The sequence below is a fragment of the Fundulus heteroclitus genome, unplaced genomic scaffold, assembly GCF_011125445.2.
Source record: "Fundulus heteroclitus isolate FHET01 unplaced genomic scaffold, MU-UCD_Fhet_4.1 scaffold_47, whole genome shotgun sequence".
Lineage (NCBI taxonomy): Eukaryota > Metazoa > Chordata > Actinopteri > Cyprinodontiformes > Fundulidae > Fundulus > Fundulus heteroclitus.
This window is the reverse complement of record NW_023396890.1, coordinates 1,152,140-1,166,628: the sequence shown is the minus strand read 5'-3', so window position 1 is coordinate 1,166,628 and position 14,489 is coordinate 1,152,140. Positions and strand designations below refer to the sequence as shown.

At 43.2% G+C, this 14,489-nt stretch overlaps 1 protein-coding gene across 7 annotated transcripts in view; it reads left to right on the top strand.

The window, feature by feature from the left end:
* Nucleotides 1-14,050, top strand: part of LOC105926725 (SH3 and multiple ankyrin repeat domains protein 1) — a 64,223-nt gene extending 50,173 nt beyond the window's left edge. For 3 of the 7 annotated variants that reach the window (XM_036132013.1, XM_021316740.2, XM_012863152.3), the window contains exons 19-28: nucleotides 497-632; nucleotides 805-885; nucleotides 3,916-3,924; nucleotides 4,104-4,133; nucleotides 4,230-4,286; nucleotides 4,449-4,561; nucleotides 6,212-6,338; nucleotides 6,418-9,643; nucleotides 12,398-13,294; nucleotides 13,580-14,050. In XM_036132013.1, the coding sequence (XP_035987906.1) occupies nucleotides 497-632; nucleotides 805-885; nucleotides 3,916-3,924; nucleotides 4,104-4,133; nucleotides 4,230-4,286; nucleotides 4,449-4,561; nucleotides 6,212-6,338; nucleotides 6,418-9,643; nucleotides 12,398-13,294; nucleotides 13,580-13,631 (4,728 nt within the window). In that variant the 3' untranslated portion in view covers nucleotides 13,632-14,050. Of the gene's footprint in view, nucleotides 1-496; nucleotides 633-804; nucleotides 886-3,915; nucleotides 3,925-4,103; nucleotides 4,134-4,229; nucleotides 4,287-4,448; nucleotides 4,562-6,211; nucleotides 6,339-6,417; nucleotides 9,644-12,397; nucleotides 13,405-13,579 lie in introns of all 7 variants that reach the window. The other 4 variants (XM_036132012.1, XM_036132011.1, XR_004929546.1 and 1 more) reach the window with 3 other exon arrangements.
* Nucleotides 14,051-14,489: the final 439 nt, after the last annotated feature.

The following is a 14,489-nucleotide window of genomic DNA, read 5'->3' as shown; positions in this document are numbered from 1 at the left end:
ATGTCCTCGTTCGTATGTAGAGGCGTTGTCGTTTATGTTTTAAGATGCGACTCTACCTATAACCGTTGTTCTTCATCAGCATAGCGACAGCAGAAGAAATAGCAGTTCTCTGTATGTCACATTAAAAAAGGCACTTCTGAAATGCCAATTTTCAAACCTCTGTCAAATCTGACACTTATTTCTAATTGGTATTCAGGATAATGAGTCACTAAAGTAGCTGCAAAGCTTTAAGACAAGCCTTTTACTGCAGTTTATGTCTGAATTGCAAGCGCTTCTGTCCAAAACCTAAAAATTATGTTTAAAAAAAACTGTAATTTAGCATATTTTAGACAGAAGAAAGCATTTTAATCCAAATTGGAGCCAAAATGGAGCCAAATGAAGCGCGCTAGTTCGTTTATTTTTTTTCATTTAACTCCTTTTGATGATGTTTTATTTTACGTAAAGGTCTAAATTAACTCAGAGCATGAGCTAATTTGGGGTTCTGTGGGTCTGTCAGGTGAACGGGCAGAACGTGGTGAAGGTGGGTCATCGGCAGGTGGTGAACATGATCCGACAGGGCGGCAACAGCCTGATGGTGAAGGTGGTGATGGTGGCCCGAAACCCCGAGCTGGAGGACACGGCACGAAAGAAAGGTCGGAGACACATTTTCCCTGGTATCAACTTTCCGTGTTATGTTTTGCTCATGGCGATGACGGCGGCGGCATGTTTACTTCAGCCCTAACAGCCTGCTGAAATGTGGCTGCAGCGTGTGTTTGCGTTTGCTCTAAACATTACGTTTTGCATTTGGCCGGTTTCCCTTGGCAGCTCCTCAGCAGACGAAAAGACTGACCCCTCCTGCCATCGCCCTGCGCTCAAAGTCCATGACGTCGGAGCTGGAGGACATGGGTAAGATTATGTGGACGACAAATACTAGAAAACAAAATGCAAACTGTTAATTTAACACACCTAGTTTTTAGTAAGATGATGAGTTATCACAGTTCCATCAGGGTATCTCACCATTTAGCTTTAAAAACTGCAATGCCTAGCATCCGTATTTGCTCCTATAAACTTTAGGACATTTAGTCACATTACATAAAAGCAAAAAAGAGCTGTGAAGCGTTGGAAAAAAATATTTTTCAACATTTATTTCAATATTACATCTGCACTATAGTTCAGCCCTGCCTTCATAAATAACCCACTTAGAAACAAAAGATCTACCTTCATAAATGCTAATGCTAATGCTAATCATGGTAAAACATGGGGTGGCAGTGTCGTGCTCTGGGAGGCTTGGGTTGTGGTGTAGGTTCGCCTTCCAGCAGTAAAAGCCTACAGTAGACGTAGAGCCAGAGCTCCAATGGGCTTTTAGAATGGCCTAGTCAAAGTTCAGAACTTTGAGAATGTGTGGCCAGACTTAAAACGGACGTTTGAAGACGCTCTCCATCCATTGAACTGAGTTTGAGGCAGTTTGCAAAGAAAACTGTGCCAAACGTTCAGCGTCTGGACGTGTAAAGCTGGTGGAGACAAACGTACGGCTGCAGCAGCGAGGATTTTTTAACATGTCAGTTTTAACATGTTATTAACACATTAACGCAAAATTTTTTTAAATGCACCTTAATGCTTTTTTTCCCTGCAGCGCTCTCCGGGCTGTGTGTTTATTTTTTTTACCCTCGGCACTTTCCCTTGTTTCCAGAATGCTAGACACTTTAGCAAAACAGACACGCGCTCACTGTTGCCAATTCCGCTTATTTAATGCGACTTTGGGCTTCTTTTTTCTAAAGTTGCTTGTAAATGTCATAAGTTGTGGGTTGCAGTTTTTTGAGCTTATTTGGGCTCTAAAATAAGTAACGCTGCCGCACTACAGACACAGTGAGTAAATATTCCTCCGCCTCATTATGCGCTGCAGCGCATCCTCCTCTAGACTGATTCTGCCAGTGTTGTATAAAGTACTGAAATCTCGGAGTCAAGTAAAAGTATAGTTACCTCTCCTAAATATGACTTTGGTAAAAGTCCAAGTCACTGACTGAAATGTTACTTGAGTAAAAGTCTTAAAGTATCTGAAATGTCTTGTACTTAAGTATGAAAATTATTGTAAAAATAGATGTACTCAGGTAATGTAATAAAAAGTATAAGTAAAAAGTAAAACAAAGCAAATGCAGTTTGAATGACATTTTTTAGATTTTGGTAAACTTTGAAAGTAAAATTCACTTGAAATACTATAAACAACCAAGTGCAGGAGAAATTTAGACCAAGTTTAGACAGAAAATACAACCTTTTTGTAAGCTTTCAGTTTTCCTTCTTCAAATAAGGTCAGTGCTATGCACTTTAAAATTATACACAACCAAGTGTAGGCAAAGGGGGTGTATACTAAGAACATGGTTAAGTGATAAACCAGGTCTAGTTAACCTACAGGAAGTGGTAAACCTGCTAATAGATACACCTGCAGGTTATCATTTAGTTAAGAAAATTAGGACTCTCTGCTATTAGATGCTTTACCTATACCACAAGTTTAACTTAACCTGCTTTACCACTGAACCAGCTTCTTATCCTGTTGGTGGTGAACAAGCCCAGGCAAGTCCCGACTTTGTCACAGTAAATCAGTAGGTGGGGTCAAAACACTTGTGTGCGTGACTCTTTTTGTAACGAGTAACTAAACCAAACATTACAAATGTATTGGAGTAAAAGTATGCAATTAAGTTCAGAAATATAGTGAAGTAAAAGTAAAAGTTATCAAAAAAAATTATACTCGAGAAAAGTATAAAGTACTCCAAAATATACTTAAGTACAGTAGTGAAGTATTTTTACTTCGTTACTATACAACACTGGATTCTGCCAATATTTTCTGCTGTTTACGGTTGCAATAACTGATGATAACTGCTTAATGTAGATCACTCGGTGCAGATCACCATTTTGAGCAGAGATTGGTTGAAAAAGAGTTTTTACACCCTGGTAACATTGCAGAATCCCAACCCACAAACCGTACTTTAATGTTTATTACTTTGTTGTCTTTTTTGTCTCTAAAATGTAAAATTAGTATTACTTTATATGTAAATGCTTAAGAGGCAAAAAAATATTTCGGCATGAAATGTTTATTTATTTACACATTTGTTTACACATTGTGTAAACATCAGGGCGTAATAATTAACAATTTAGCCATTATTGGCCAGAGTTTAACATTTTATGGCACCAAGATGTTTTTATTCCAATTCTGAAACGTGCTTGAAAATAAAAAATTAAAATATTTTTTGTACAAGCATATTTTTACTAGTGTCATTTATTGCAAAGTTGCATATTAAAATGCCCAAATAGGCTTTTACACTTTCAGAAATAAAAAGATAAAATATGCGATTAATTTGCGATTAATCTCGAGTTAACTATTGAAATTATGCGATTAATCGCGATCAAAATCTTTTAATCGTTTGACAGCACTAGTTTTTACAAAGTATTGACTCAGGATAGCAGAATCCAACTACACACCGCACTTTTCAGATTTTTTTTTTTTTTTTTTTAAAAGGATGAAGGCCGTGTACCTTTTCTCTCCCATTTCACATTTGCGCCCTTACTGTCTCATTAAATCCAAACCAATTACCTTAAAGTTTAAGGTTGTAACAGGAAAGAAAAACGTGAAAAGGTTCCTGAGGTAGAAATCCTTTGGTGAGTCGCTGTAAACGAGCTGATGCAGACGGACAGGACAATTATTTAGTAAAGTGCGTCTGATCTTTTTTTTTTTTTTATCACAGCAGCTAGAAAGAGCACGAGTCTTTAGAGTCATTTGCATTTTTGATGCAACCCGTGAAGAAGAAAGGTGATAATTAAACAGTGAGGTTAAAAGATATAAAAGCAGTTGGATGCTGTGTGATGATGCTTCTCTGATCCCATTTGTCACAATGATACCTTGTTTTTTTCTGTTCCCTCTTCACCACAACGTGCTGCACACAGTGGAGAAAGGTGGGAGAATGGATCTGTGTACTCTCATGATCATTATCTGTGCCCATCACCATCCCTGTCATAACATCAGCATTCACACCATCACACATGTCTAAGTATGTATTTCACCTGCTTATTTGATGTGATCGTATGGCGGTTCTGGTCGTACCTAATCTCTGTTTCCCAAATCACGCCTGCAGCAGCTGCCTCTCCGTGGAAGAAGAAAGCAGGTGAATATCAGATTTTATCGTTAACCAGATCAGCCCCTGAGCTTTAATTAAAAGTTGATCTGCTTGATCCTCTCATTTTTCCTCCATATGTTACAGAATATGAGCCTTCCCAGGGTCCTGATAAGAAGAGAACAGTTTATCAGATGGCGTTAAGTAAGAATCCTCTCCCACCGCTCTTGTCTTTCCATAAGAGGGTGTTTTTTAAACTGGAAAGGGTCAAGAGGGTCCTCCCTTTCCCTCGTCTTCCTTCGCTGTGCCCCTTTCCGCTCTCTCTCTCTCTCTGATTCGTCTGTGCTCGCTCTGCTTCTGCTCCAGATAAACTGGATGAAATATTGGCTGCAGCCCAACACACCATTACATCAGACAACCAGGGCCAGAGGGGTCACGGAGGCAAGAGGGACCGAAGCAAGAGTATTGTTCCCAATGAGGTACCGTCAGGGAAAAAAGGCCCCGTCTGCAGCCACCGCTACAAAAAAAGTCCACTTTCTGAATGATTTTAAACACGTTGCGAAACAGGTTAACATAAACAGCCCCCACACCCTCTTCTGTATCAGCTAGTTCAGGGTGAAGCTCATTCACATGGAATGAGTAATGCTGGGGAGAAGGACGTCTTTCTGGACTGGAACGCCGCTCTAGCTGCCCTTGCTCTACATTAGAGGGATGACTGACAACAGGCCACCCACATAAAAATACAGCGTTTGAGTCAGGAGGTGTCTGTTCATTTACAGGCAAGGACAAATTGATGGGCATCCACTTAAAGATGCAAAAATAAGCCTTAAAACAAATTCATTTTTTATTGAATAAAAACTATTTTACTGTGAAAAATGTACAAAAGAGCTAACCTTTAAATTGAGTACATCTGTTTGGTGAAATAACCCCCCACCACAAAACACACCAATTGTTCAATCCTCTTAATACAAATGTACCTAACACTTTTATAGTACATAGATAGATAGATAGATAGATAGATAGATAGATAGATAGATAGATAGATAGATAGATAGATAGATAGATAGATAGATAGATAGATAGATAGATAGATAGATAGATAGATAGATATAGAGATAGATAGAGATAGATAGATAGATAGATAGATAGATAGATAGAAATAGAGATAGATAGAAATAGAAAGATAGATAGATAGATAGATAGATAGATAGATAGATAGATAGATAGATAGATAGATAGATAGATAGATAGATAGATAGATAGATAGATAGATAGATAGATAGATAGATAGATAGATAGATAGATAGAAATAAAAATACAAATAGATAGATAGATAGATAGATAGATAGATAGATAGATAGATAGATAGATAGATAGATAGATAGATAGATAGATAGATAGATAGATAGATAGATAGATAGATAGATAGATAGATAGATAGATAGATAGATAGATAGATATGTATCTATGTATGTATAAGCTGTGCATCGTTGTATTTTAAAACATAGAGCCTCTAAACAGCTAATTTTCCCAGCTGCCGTGAGGAAACAAATAGTAGAAACATGCAACAGAAACTGTGCTAAAAACAATAAAAACCCAATGCGAACATACAGAACAAAAACATGCAATAAAAGCTTTGCATCATGACAAAAACGCCACAAGATTGCATGGCATAATGAACTCCTGGAAATACCAGGACATTCATGTAAATAAATAAAACGATTGGACTAAAAATGCTCGCTTATTTGCTGAAGATGGCTGCACAAAAAGAATTGACAACAGGGGTCCCAGTAAGTCTACCACCAACAATTGTATAAAAAACTGTTTTTTAGACTACTCTAGATAAATGTACTGAGGTTTAAGGCTGGCTTTTTCTAAATTTATGAAGGGTAGATTGAGCTACTGCACTAAAGGATTCATTTATGTGAAGGGATTTACGCGTTTATCGGGGCTGCCAGCTAATGTGTCCACATCTGTTTCTCTAGAAATGACAATTACTGGTTGTTGTGGTAAAATCCTGCAGGACATGTGTTCAGGATCAGGCTTTTATATTTCATTACATCCAAACACATTTTTATGCTGTTTTTTTGTTTGCTTTTCTTTGTGAAATGTGCTCAAACCCACTGAAGCAACCATATGAGCAGCAGTCGTCCGTGAGCATGATGCAGACCGGGCAAGGATTTGGCTTCAACCAGGCCCATTTTCAACCAGGCCACGGACAACAGCATGCAGTCATGATGCGTCAAAAATCTATTGGTAACTAGACCTGTCATTAACAGATTTCTGTGCCACTGAGTTTCTTCTTCTGGGGGTAACTTTGTGTCTTGGACTTTAGGTGTAACAGAAGAAGAAAGGCAGTACCTCCACCCGCCCGCTATGAAACTGGCTCGCAGCCTTTCAGTCCCAGGACCTGAAGAAATCCCACCACCCCCCAACACGTCTGCCCCAGAGCCGCCTTTATCTGCAGGCCCTTATCCTGGCAGAGGCCCTGCTATGCCCATACCCCCAGTATCTCAAGCCCACTACCAGCTCCACTCACAGCCAGCGTATCCTCAGCAAGCTGCCTGGGAGATGGGAGGACCCGGAGCAATGAACCAGCAGGTCATGGTTCCCACCCTCCGCCGGCAGTCAGATGGACTGTGCATACGAGAGCCAGAGGCGCCTCGGAGAGGAGGTGGCAAAATGGGAGGGCTGAGGAGAGGATACAGCAGTGCCACACCACCAACAAGTGCAAAGCCAAAGGTCCAACAGGTCCAACATCCTGCACAACCCCCCAACAGAGAGCAAGGTGGACGGGACGGAAGGGGAGCGGCGAAGCGCGGCGGTCGGGGAGCTTTGATCAAGCAGTCCAAGGTGGAAGATGGGCTGAGACAGCATCGGGGTAAAGGAGGTGCAACCAAGGAGAAGAGCTCCATCCCCATCCCCACAATCATTGTCAAAGCGCCCTCCACCAGTAGTAGTGGACGAAGCAGCCAGGGCAGCAGCATGGAAGCGGAGCCCACCCAGGAAGCGGAGGACCAAACCTCTGGAAACGCAGCCCCAGACAGCGCCAGCACAAGCCTACCCTCGCCGCTGACCCCCACACCGCCGCAGCAGACTACGCCCAACTCCTTGCCTTCATCAACCGTGGCGCCTGCTGCATCTTCGCAGCAAAACCTGGAGAAGGTGGACTATACGTCAACATTTGGCACGGCGTTTAGTGGAGGAGGAACGCGGAGGGACAGAGAACGCTTAAGAGACATGAGGAGAAAGAGCGCTTCGTTCTTTCAGTCATCAGAGGAAGACATCCAAGGAGAGGCGGGTGGCGGAGCAGGAGGAGAAGGAGGAGGAGGAGGAGGACATGAGGCACAAGTTCAGCCTTTGCAAAGCTCAAAAATGGAGGTGCCAACTCCTCGACTTCGGCCTTCCAAGTCTATAGATGAGGGCATGTTTTCTGGGGAAAACTACATAAACTATTCCAGTAGCATGCCCCCAGCTTTTGGCCTTCCAGAGTACTCTTCACCGATCCTTGGCCAGGATGGTCAGCCCAAGTCAGCTCCCTCGGTGTATGGCACCCAGCCTGCTACGACCTTCATCCACCCACTAACGGGGAAAGTGCTTGATCCCTCGTCCCCACTTGGTCTGGCGCTGGCTGCAAGAGAACGCGCTTTGAAAGACGACCGGAGGACACGCCGAGACGACAGGCACTTTGGCCGGCAGCTGTCCACGGTCGGATCGTACCCGACGCCCGTTCAGACCCCAACACCTTCACTATTTACAACCCCAACACAGTCTGCGTACACCTCTCCGGTGTCCCTCCACCTCGGATCCCCCTCGGTCACCACCTCACCTGCCTCTTTAAGCCGGCCACAGTCACCGAGGATTTTACGTTTAGGAGGAGGAGGAGGAGGAGGCGGCGGGGAAAGGATGGAGAGAGAGAAAGAGGGCGGACCTAAGGAGGGTCTTAGGGTTCGTTTCTCTGAGGACAGAAACAGCCAGTTTCCAACCCAGTACTACCCACAGAGCAGCAGAGAGAGAGAAAAGGAGCTGTACGAAAGCAAACATGCTCAGCCTGTTCAGCCTCCTCCCCCGCCAGCTCAACCTGCCCCCCGTAGACCTTCCTATCTGCAGATGGAAAACGTTCCCAACACGAGCTATATTCCACAGTACACTGTCCCCACAGCTCCGTCACAGACTAACGACGCAATGGGAGAAGCGAGAGGTGGGGCGGGTGGCCTGGGACTGATGGTCCTACCTCCTCCAACTCCCTCGATAGATGTAGACGAAGAGTTTGTTTTTGCAGACCCGTTGCCCCCTCCTCTACAGTTTGCTAATGGGAAGAATGAGAGAGCGCTGGAGTTCTCCCAGCATCATCAGCACCAGAGTCAACACGCTGCTTCTGTTGCCCCACCTCCGCCGCCCCCTCCTCCATCGCCGAAGCCCTCAAATGCTCCCCAACCCTCGTCACAAGGGGGCGACTCCGCCACCTCTAGCCTCACTTCCTATGACAGCGAAGTGGCCAATCTCACGCAGTCTGCACTCTCCCCGTCGTATCCGTCCCCGCAAATATTCGCACCGTCGTCCAGCACTAACACCTCAGCAGCCGCGGCGCCTGCCACATCGCTACACAGACCCCAACCCATGTCCCATTCGTACTCTTACTACGGCGGCACTAACGACCCATCGACTGGTGTTCAGACCCCAGCCCAGGACAGAGGCACAGCTGCCCTGACCACCACCATGACCTATGCTACTACTACCACGACAGCAACCGCTGCCGCCACAACTACCACAACCTCTCCAGCGTCCTCTGACTACAGCATGGCCGGGGTCAAAGTGGGCCTTAGCACGGGAGGTAAAGGAACCGATCCCTCCCATTCCAGCACAGTCATCTCGAAGAGCGGAGACTGGCAAGACGCAGTGGTTGATTCTGGAATCGAGGAGCTGGACAGCCACAGCAGTAGTGACCATCATCTGGAAATGCTGGGACTGAGCGGCCTGAGAGGAGAAAAAATGGGACTTGGAGGCGACGGGCGAGGAGGAGAGGCGGAAAAAGTCAGTGACCATCAGGATCAATGCACAACCTACAGGGGAGGGCAAACATTCGAGTTGCACGCCTCCAAAATGGCAAACCCCGTCTTTCCAAAAATGACTCATTACAAAGAAGTGGAAGGGCGGGGTCCGCCGATAGCTTTACGCAGGCAGAACAGCACCAACCCGGCTCCCTTGCAGCTGCAGAGGCAAAGCCACCCCGAAGACGCCGGTCTAGACAGAAGTCTCGTCGATGACAGAAAGCACAAGCAGAGTCGGTCCAGAATGGAAGATGGCTTCGGCTCCGCCCTGACGGCCTGTTTAGAGAGGCCCGTGGAGCCTCGGTCGGTGCTCTGGGGGGATATTGCTGAAAATGAGCAAGCAGCTCTCCAGCATGGGGGTGTGGTTTTGGAGGGTCGCAGACTTCACTCGCCTTTCTCTGGTGTGAAAGCCAGCATCATCAATGAGCTGAGCTCCAAGCTGCAACAGATGAGTAGCATGAAGAGCATGGATGACTGGAGCCACGCTCCAAAGTCCCCCAACGTGCATAGGTTAGTTGGTTTTGATCAACCTCTCCTGGTGACTCTCTGCTAGCATTTTATTAGGGATGGTTCAAAACGTTCTGTTGCGATGTTATAAACATCCACCGTCTCATAAGCTGTAGAAAAAGTGTCTTACTCTTGATGGAACAGATTATTTGTCCAGCTGGGGTAACACGACAATTCTGCAATGCTAATCTCACTCTTAGATCAAAAGTCATGCTAACACTATATTGTAAGCCAAATAAATCACTTTTAGAAGGATATTTATAGAAATTGTGTTGCAGATTTCTGACTGCAACACAAGGTTTTTTTTTACAGTTTTGACCTAATGATTATTTAGTCAATCCTAATTTCTGATTAGGTACTAAAGTATAAAGAAATAGAAGAATATATTCAATACATTTTCTTCTCACTTTTCTTCCCTGTATTCATATTAGACGCAGATGTGAAGTCATACTGTTTGTGTGAGAGCGTTTCTGTAAAACATTGTTTTACTAATCTCTCAAAACAAGGTCCAAATTAGTTTGCTCACAACGACGTTAGCATCATATGTTAGCAATTAGCATGATTAGCATGATTAGCATAACTGAAGCAGCAGTCTGCTTTTATTCCTCGAAAAGGCAGCTCCTTATTTTGACTCTGAGGCTTTCAGAAAGGTGCCAACATTTTCTAATCCAGCATATTTAATTTTCTGAAGGAAAAAACAGCAAATTTGATTTATTTTGTTCAGCCTGACTGTTGTCTCTCACGGCCTGAATGCACCACAGATATATCTCAACATGTAGACAATTCACTTTCTTTTTAAATAACAGTTCAAAACTAGGTGTGTTTCCTCAACAACTGCTTCTTGTTTGATATTGTGGGTTACCGTTTCAACACTTTACATACGGTGAGCAAACTCAGCATCACCCACCTTCACTTGAAAACTAGTTAAGTTTTTCTGATTAACCAATCTGTGAATTAGTGTTAAATTTGTCCCTGTAAGGTCAATATTCTATTAAAAATTTAAAAAGATAACTTATATGAGATTTTTTTTTATTTAATGATAAATATTAATTTTAAAAATAATGTTTAACTAAATGTCTTTTTTGAATCAAGGCAGAATGTCAGTGTCTGTTTTTAGGCTCAACGGTATAATTAACAGTGAGAAAGAGGACTTTTGTATGAAAATGCAGAACAATCAGCAAACATTGTATACTAAAGGTTTGCTGATAGAAACTCACCATTTTTTCTATTTTAGGTCATCACTTCTTACAGTTTTCAATATGAATAACTGAACTTTAAAACACTGAAGACAGTGACAAATTCTGATGTAATCAAGACGACACGTTCATTCAGGGCGACGCTGTGTCAGAGGACCGAACAAGAGCTTTAACACTAAATAAATCACTGAGTCCCATTTCAAACAGGTTTTCTATTGTTTGCTAGCATGTCCAGTCAGGTAATGGGGAGAGTAGCAAGTTTGCATATAAAGCACTAAATCAGGATGAGGCTCCACTGATCACCAGCAGTTCTAACTATGTTACTGAAATGAGGATCATAAATGTAAAACAAAAAATATTCCTGATCTTTCCGTTACCAAGACAACCTCAGATTGAGACAATTAAGAAAGTAATAATATTTATAATCTGGACTAAGTGGTTCTGAAATGATCTTCAAAACAGCGTTTCTGTTTGTGAAACCTTTGACAAACTTTAGTTCTTTCTCCAAAAAATGTTTATGTAAACACAACAACAAGAGTTAAGTCCTTATTACTTTGCAGGTTTCCCCCAGAAAACTGACAAAGCGTGGTGGTAGTTTCTGTTAATGTGTCAGAACGGAGCTTTGCAGCACTGCGCTACATGCTAGTGCAAGCTTAGCATGTAGCTAAGCTAGCTACATGCTAAGCCAGCACTAGCATGTAGCGCTGCCTGGCTCTGCATTGGCACCCACTCTGAGGAATATCACATTTTTCAGTTTTCATCCAGCCGACTGGCCAATTCCAGTTAACCGCAGTTTTCTCTTTGCATCTCTCAATATTTCCATAAACCATTAAAGTTTTTTAGAATGAAGACGCTGACAGGTCGGGGTTTGTAAAGTAGTCTTTGCATTGCAAAGGTCTTGAGCAAAAAGGAAGCTGTTCAATCAAGAATAACTATCAGATGGGAAAGTAAGGAGGTAAAAGAAATTATATTTTTTTTATCTGACAAAGCGTGGCAGTAGTTTCTGTTAATGAGGGGGTTATGTGTCAGAGCGAAGCTTTGCAGCACTGCGCTACATGCTAGCCCTAGCTTAGCATGTAGCACTGCATGGCTCTGTATTGGCGCCCACACTGAGGAATATCACATTTTACAGTTTTCATCCAGCCGACTGGCCAATTCCAGTCAACCTTAGTTTTCTCTTTGCATCTCTCAATATTTCCATAAACCATTAAACTTTTTTAGAATGAAGACGCTAACAGGTCTTCAGCAAAAAGGAAGCTGTTCAATCCAGAATAACTATCAGATGGGAAAGTAAGAAGGTAAAAGAAATTATATTTTTCTGTAAACCCACCAGAATATTTTTGATTTCTACACTGCTTAAGTTTTAAAACAGATCAATGCAGGTTGTGTCGGGTAAACAGCACTCTGACCCTACACGGTAGCCTACTTTTATTAAATAGCCGGGATCATTTGAGGACAGGTAGATGGAACCTAGCTTCTTGTCACCAGATGTAATGACATCGTATTCTATGTTAATCTTAATTATTTTACCAATATTAAAGTTTTACGCTGTGTCTTTCAGGTATTCAGCAGATTTTACGGATGCCTTCCACAGCCCACCGACTGGTCGCTCCACCTCGCCGCTACCGACCTCCTCCCCGCAGCATCGACAGATCCTGACTCCCAACCTCTCGGCCTCCCCTTCTGTCTCTCCGTCTCCTCAAGTCCCAGTTCAGCGCAACTGGACCCGATCCCCTTCTCCTCAGATGCCGACTTCCCCGGTACATTCCCATCCTCCCCATTCTCCAACCTACTGCCCATACCCAACATCACCTAAGCACAGATCTAAGTTGCGCAGGCAGACGTTTGATTTTCAGTGTAGTCCCTCTAAAGAGATGCGGTCCTCGGTCTCCAGGCGCCGGGCTCCCAGCCCGCTCATCTACAGCACCGAACAGCCGAACCCCGCCCCACCCAGACCGTCCTCCCTCCCCATCCTCCCCTCCACACCTATCTACAGTAACCCCTTTGACTTTCCTGGCCCCCTCACTCCTCCGTCTCCTGGACACTCTCTTGGAGATCCCTACCATGCTTCGACTCCCCCGCTGTTCTCTCCATCTGGCGTGCCGAGTCCAAACCCTCTTCTTGTCTCACGCTCTCTCTCCCCGACTCATTTCTTCTCCGGAGCCTCCTCCCCTATGCACCTACCACCCAGCCCTTCATGCCTCAACTATCCCCACCTCAGTCCCCTCCCCCCGGCCAAACCCTTCGCCATCAAACCTCTGCCCTACTGGACCAAGTACGACGTTGCCGACTGGTTGACTTACTTAAATTTGGGTGAACACAGGGAGCGTTTTATAGACAACGAGATAGACGGATCTCATCTCCCCTCGCTTACTAAGGACGACTTCTTGGACCTGGGAGTGACACGTGTGGGGCATCGAATGAACATCGAGAGGGCCCTGAAGAAACTCACTGACAGGTGAGGGAGGACCAAAACAAGCTCAGGGAGATGTAGAGACGACTCAAACGGTCCGAAAAGAAGTACTGGAAGGCGAAGGAAAGCCAAAGTGTCTCGCTAGCTTCATTTAAGTTATTTTAACCATACCTTACCTTTCAACCTTCTTTATCCTTACAGTCTGATTAGTCCTCCAATCATTTCTCCATCTATTTCTCCTTAAAGTTGCATTTTATCAACCCTATTTAGTTTGTTTGGTTAAAACTCCACCCATTCTTGTTCTTTGATTTGGCCTCCTTTTCTCCCCAGGCGTCTCTCCTCTCCTTTGCATGTCCCCACATCTCCTCGAGACACAGACTGAGAAAGTGAAGGGATGATTCAGAGGTGAAAGAAAAGGGAGAGAAACTAATTGACAAAGATGATGAATATCAGAAGATGTGCAAGAGAAGAACAGTGGACATCAACAGGCTGCGGTTTAGCAAAGCCTAAAGGGGTGGATGTCTGCGCCAAGGTGTTTGCTTTGCTCCTCATACATTTGTGGAACGAGTATAAAAAGTCAGAATGTCCTAAGTTGGTGGTTTTTAAGTGGAAATATGTTTCTAAACTTTTGATGGACAGGCTTTTAATTAACGCACTATTTTGTGGTGTAAAAGAATTAAAAAAAACACACTCACACGGTTTTTTTTCCCAGGCACAGTGACAGATGGATTCTCGCACCATCTGCTGCTCAGAGCTGCTGCTGAGAAAACTTAAGTTGGAGTTTAAAGACAAGCAGACAAGTCGCCCGAGAAAATGTTATTTACTGTGACTGAACCGGAGGCTCTATTAAAAGCAGAGACGTTCTGACGTCTGCTTTGTGCTTTTCAGCAGATCCAGTGACGACATTACAGGAGAAAGTTATTTTTTGTTTGTTTGTAAATGGTAGGAAAAAAATAGACAAACATAGGATTTTATATGAATAAATGAATATATATATATATATAGATATATATATATAAACACACATATATTTGCAGATCTCCCTGAAAGGATGCCCCAATAAGCTTTGTTTGTTTGTACTTTGAGAGCGCTAATTATATATTACATGTTTAACAGGATTCACTATTAGTAAAAAACAAAAAAAAAACATTTGTTTTGTACTCAGTGCTGATAGCAATCGTTCATATAAAACTGGTCAGGGTGTTTTTAAATGTTCAAATTACACTGTAAAAAAAAAAAT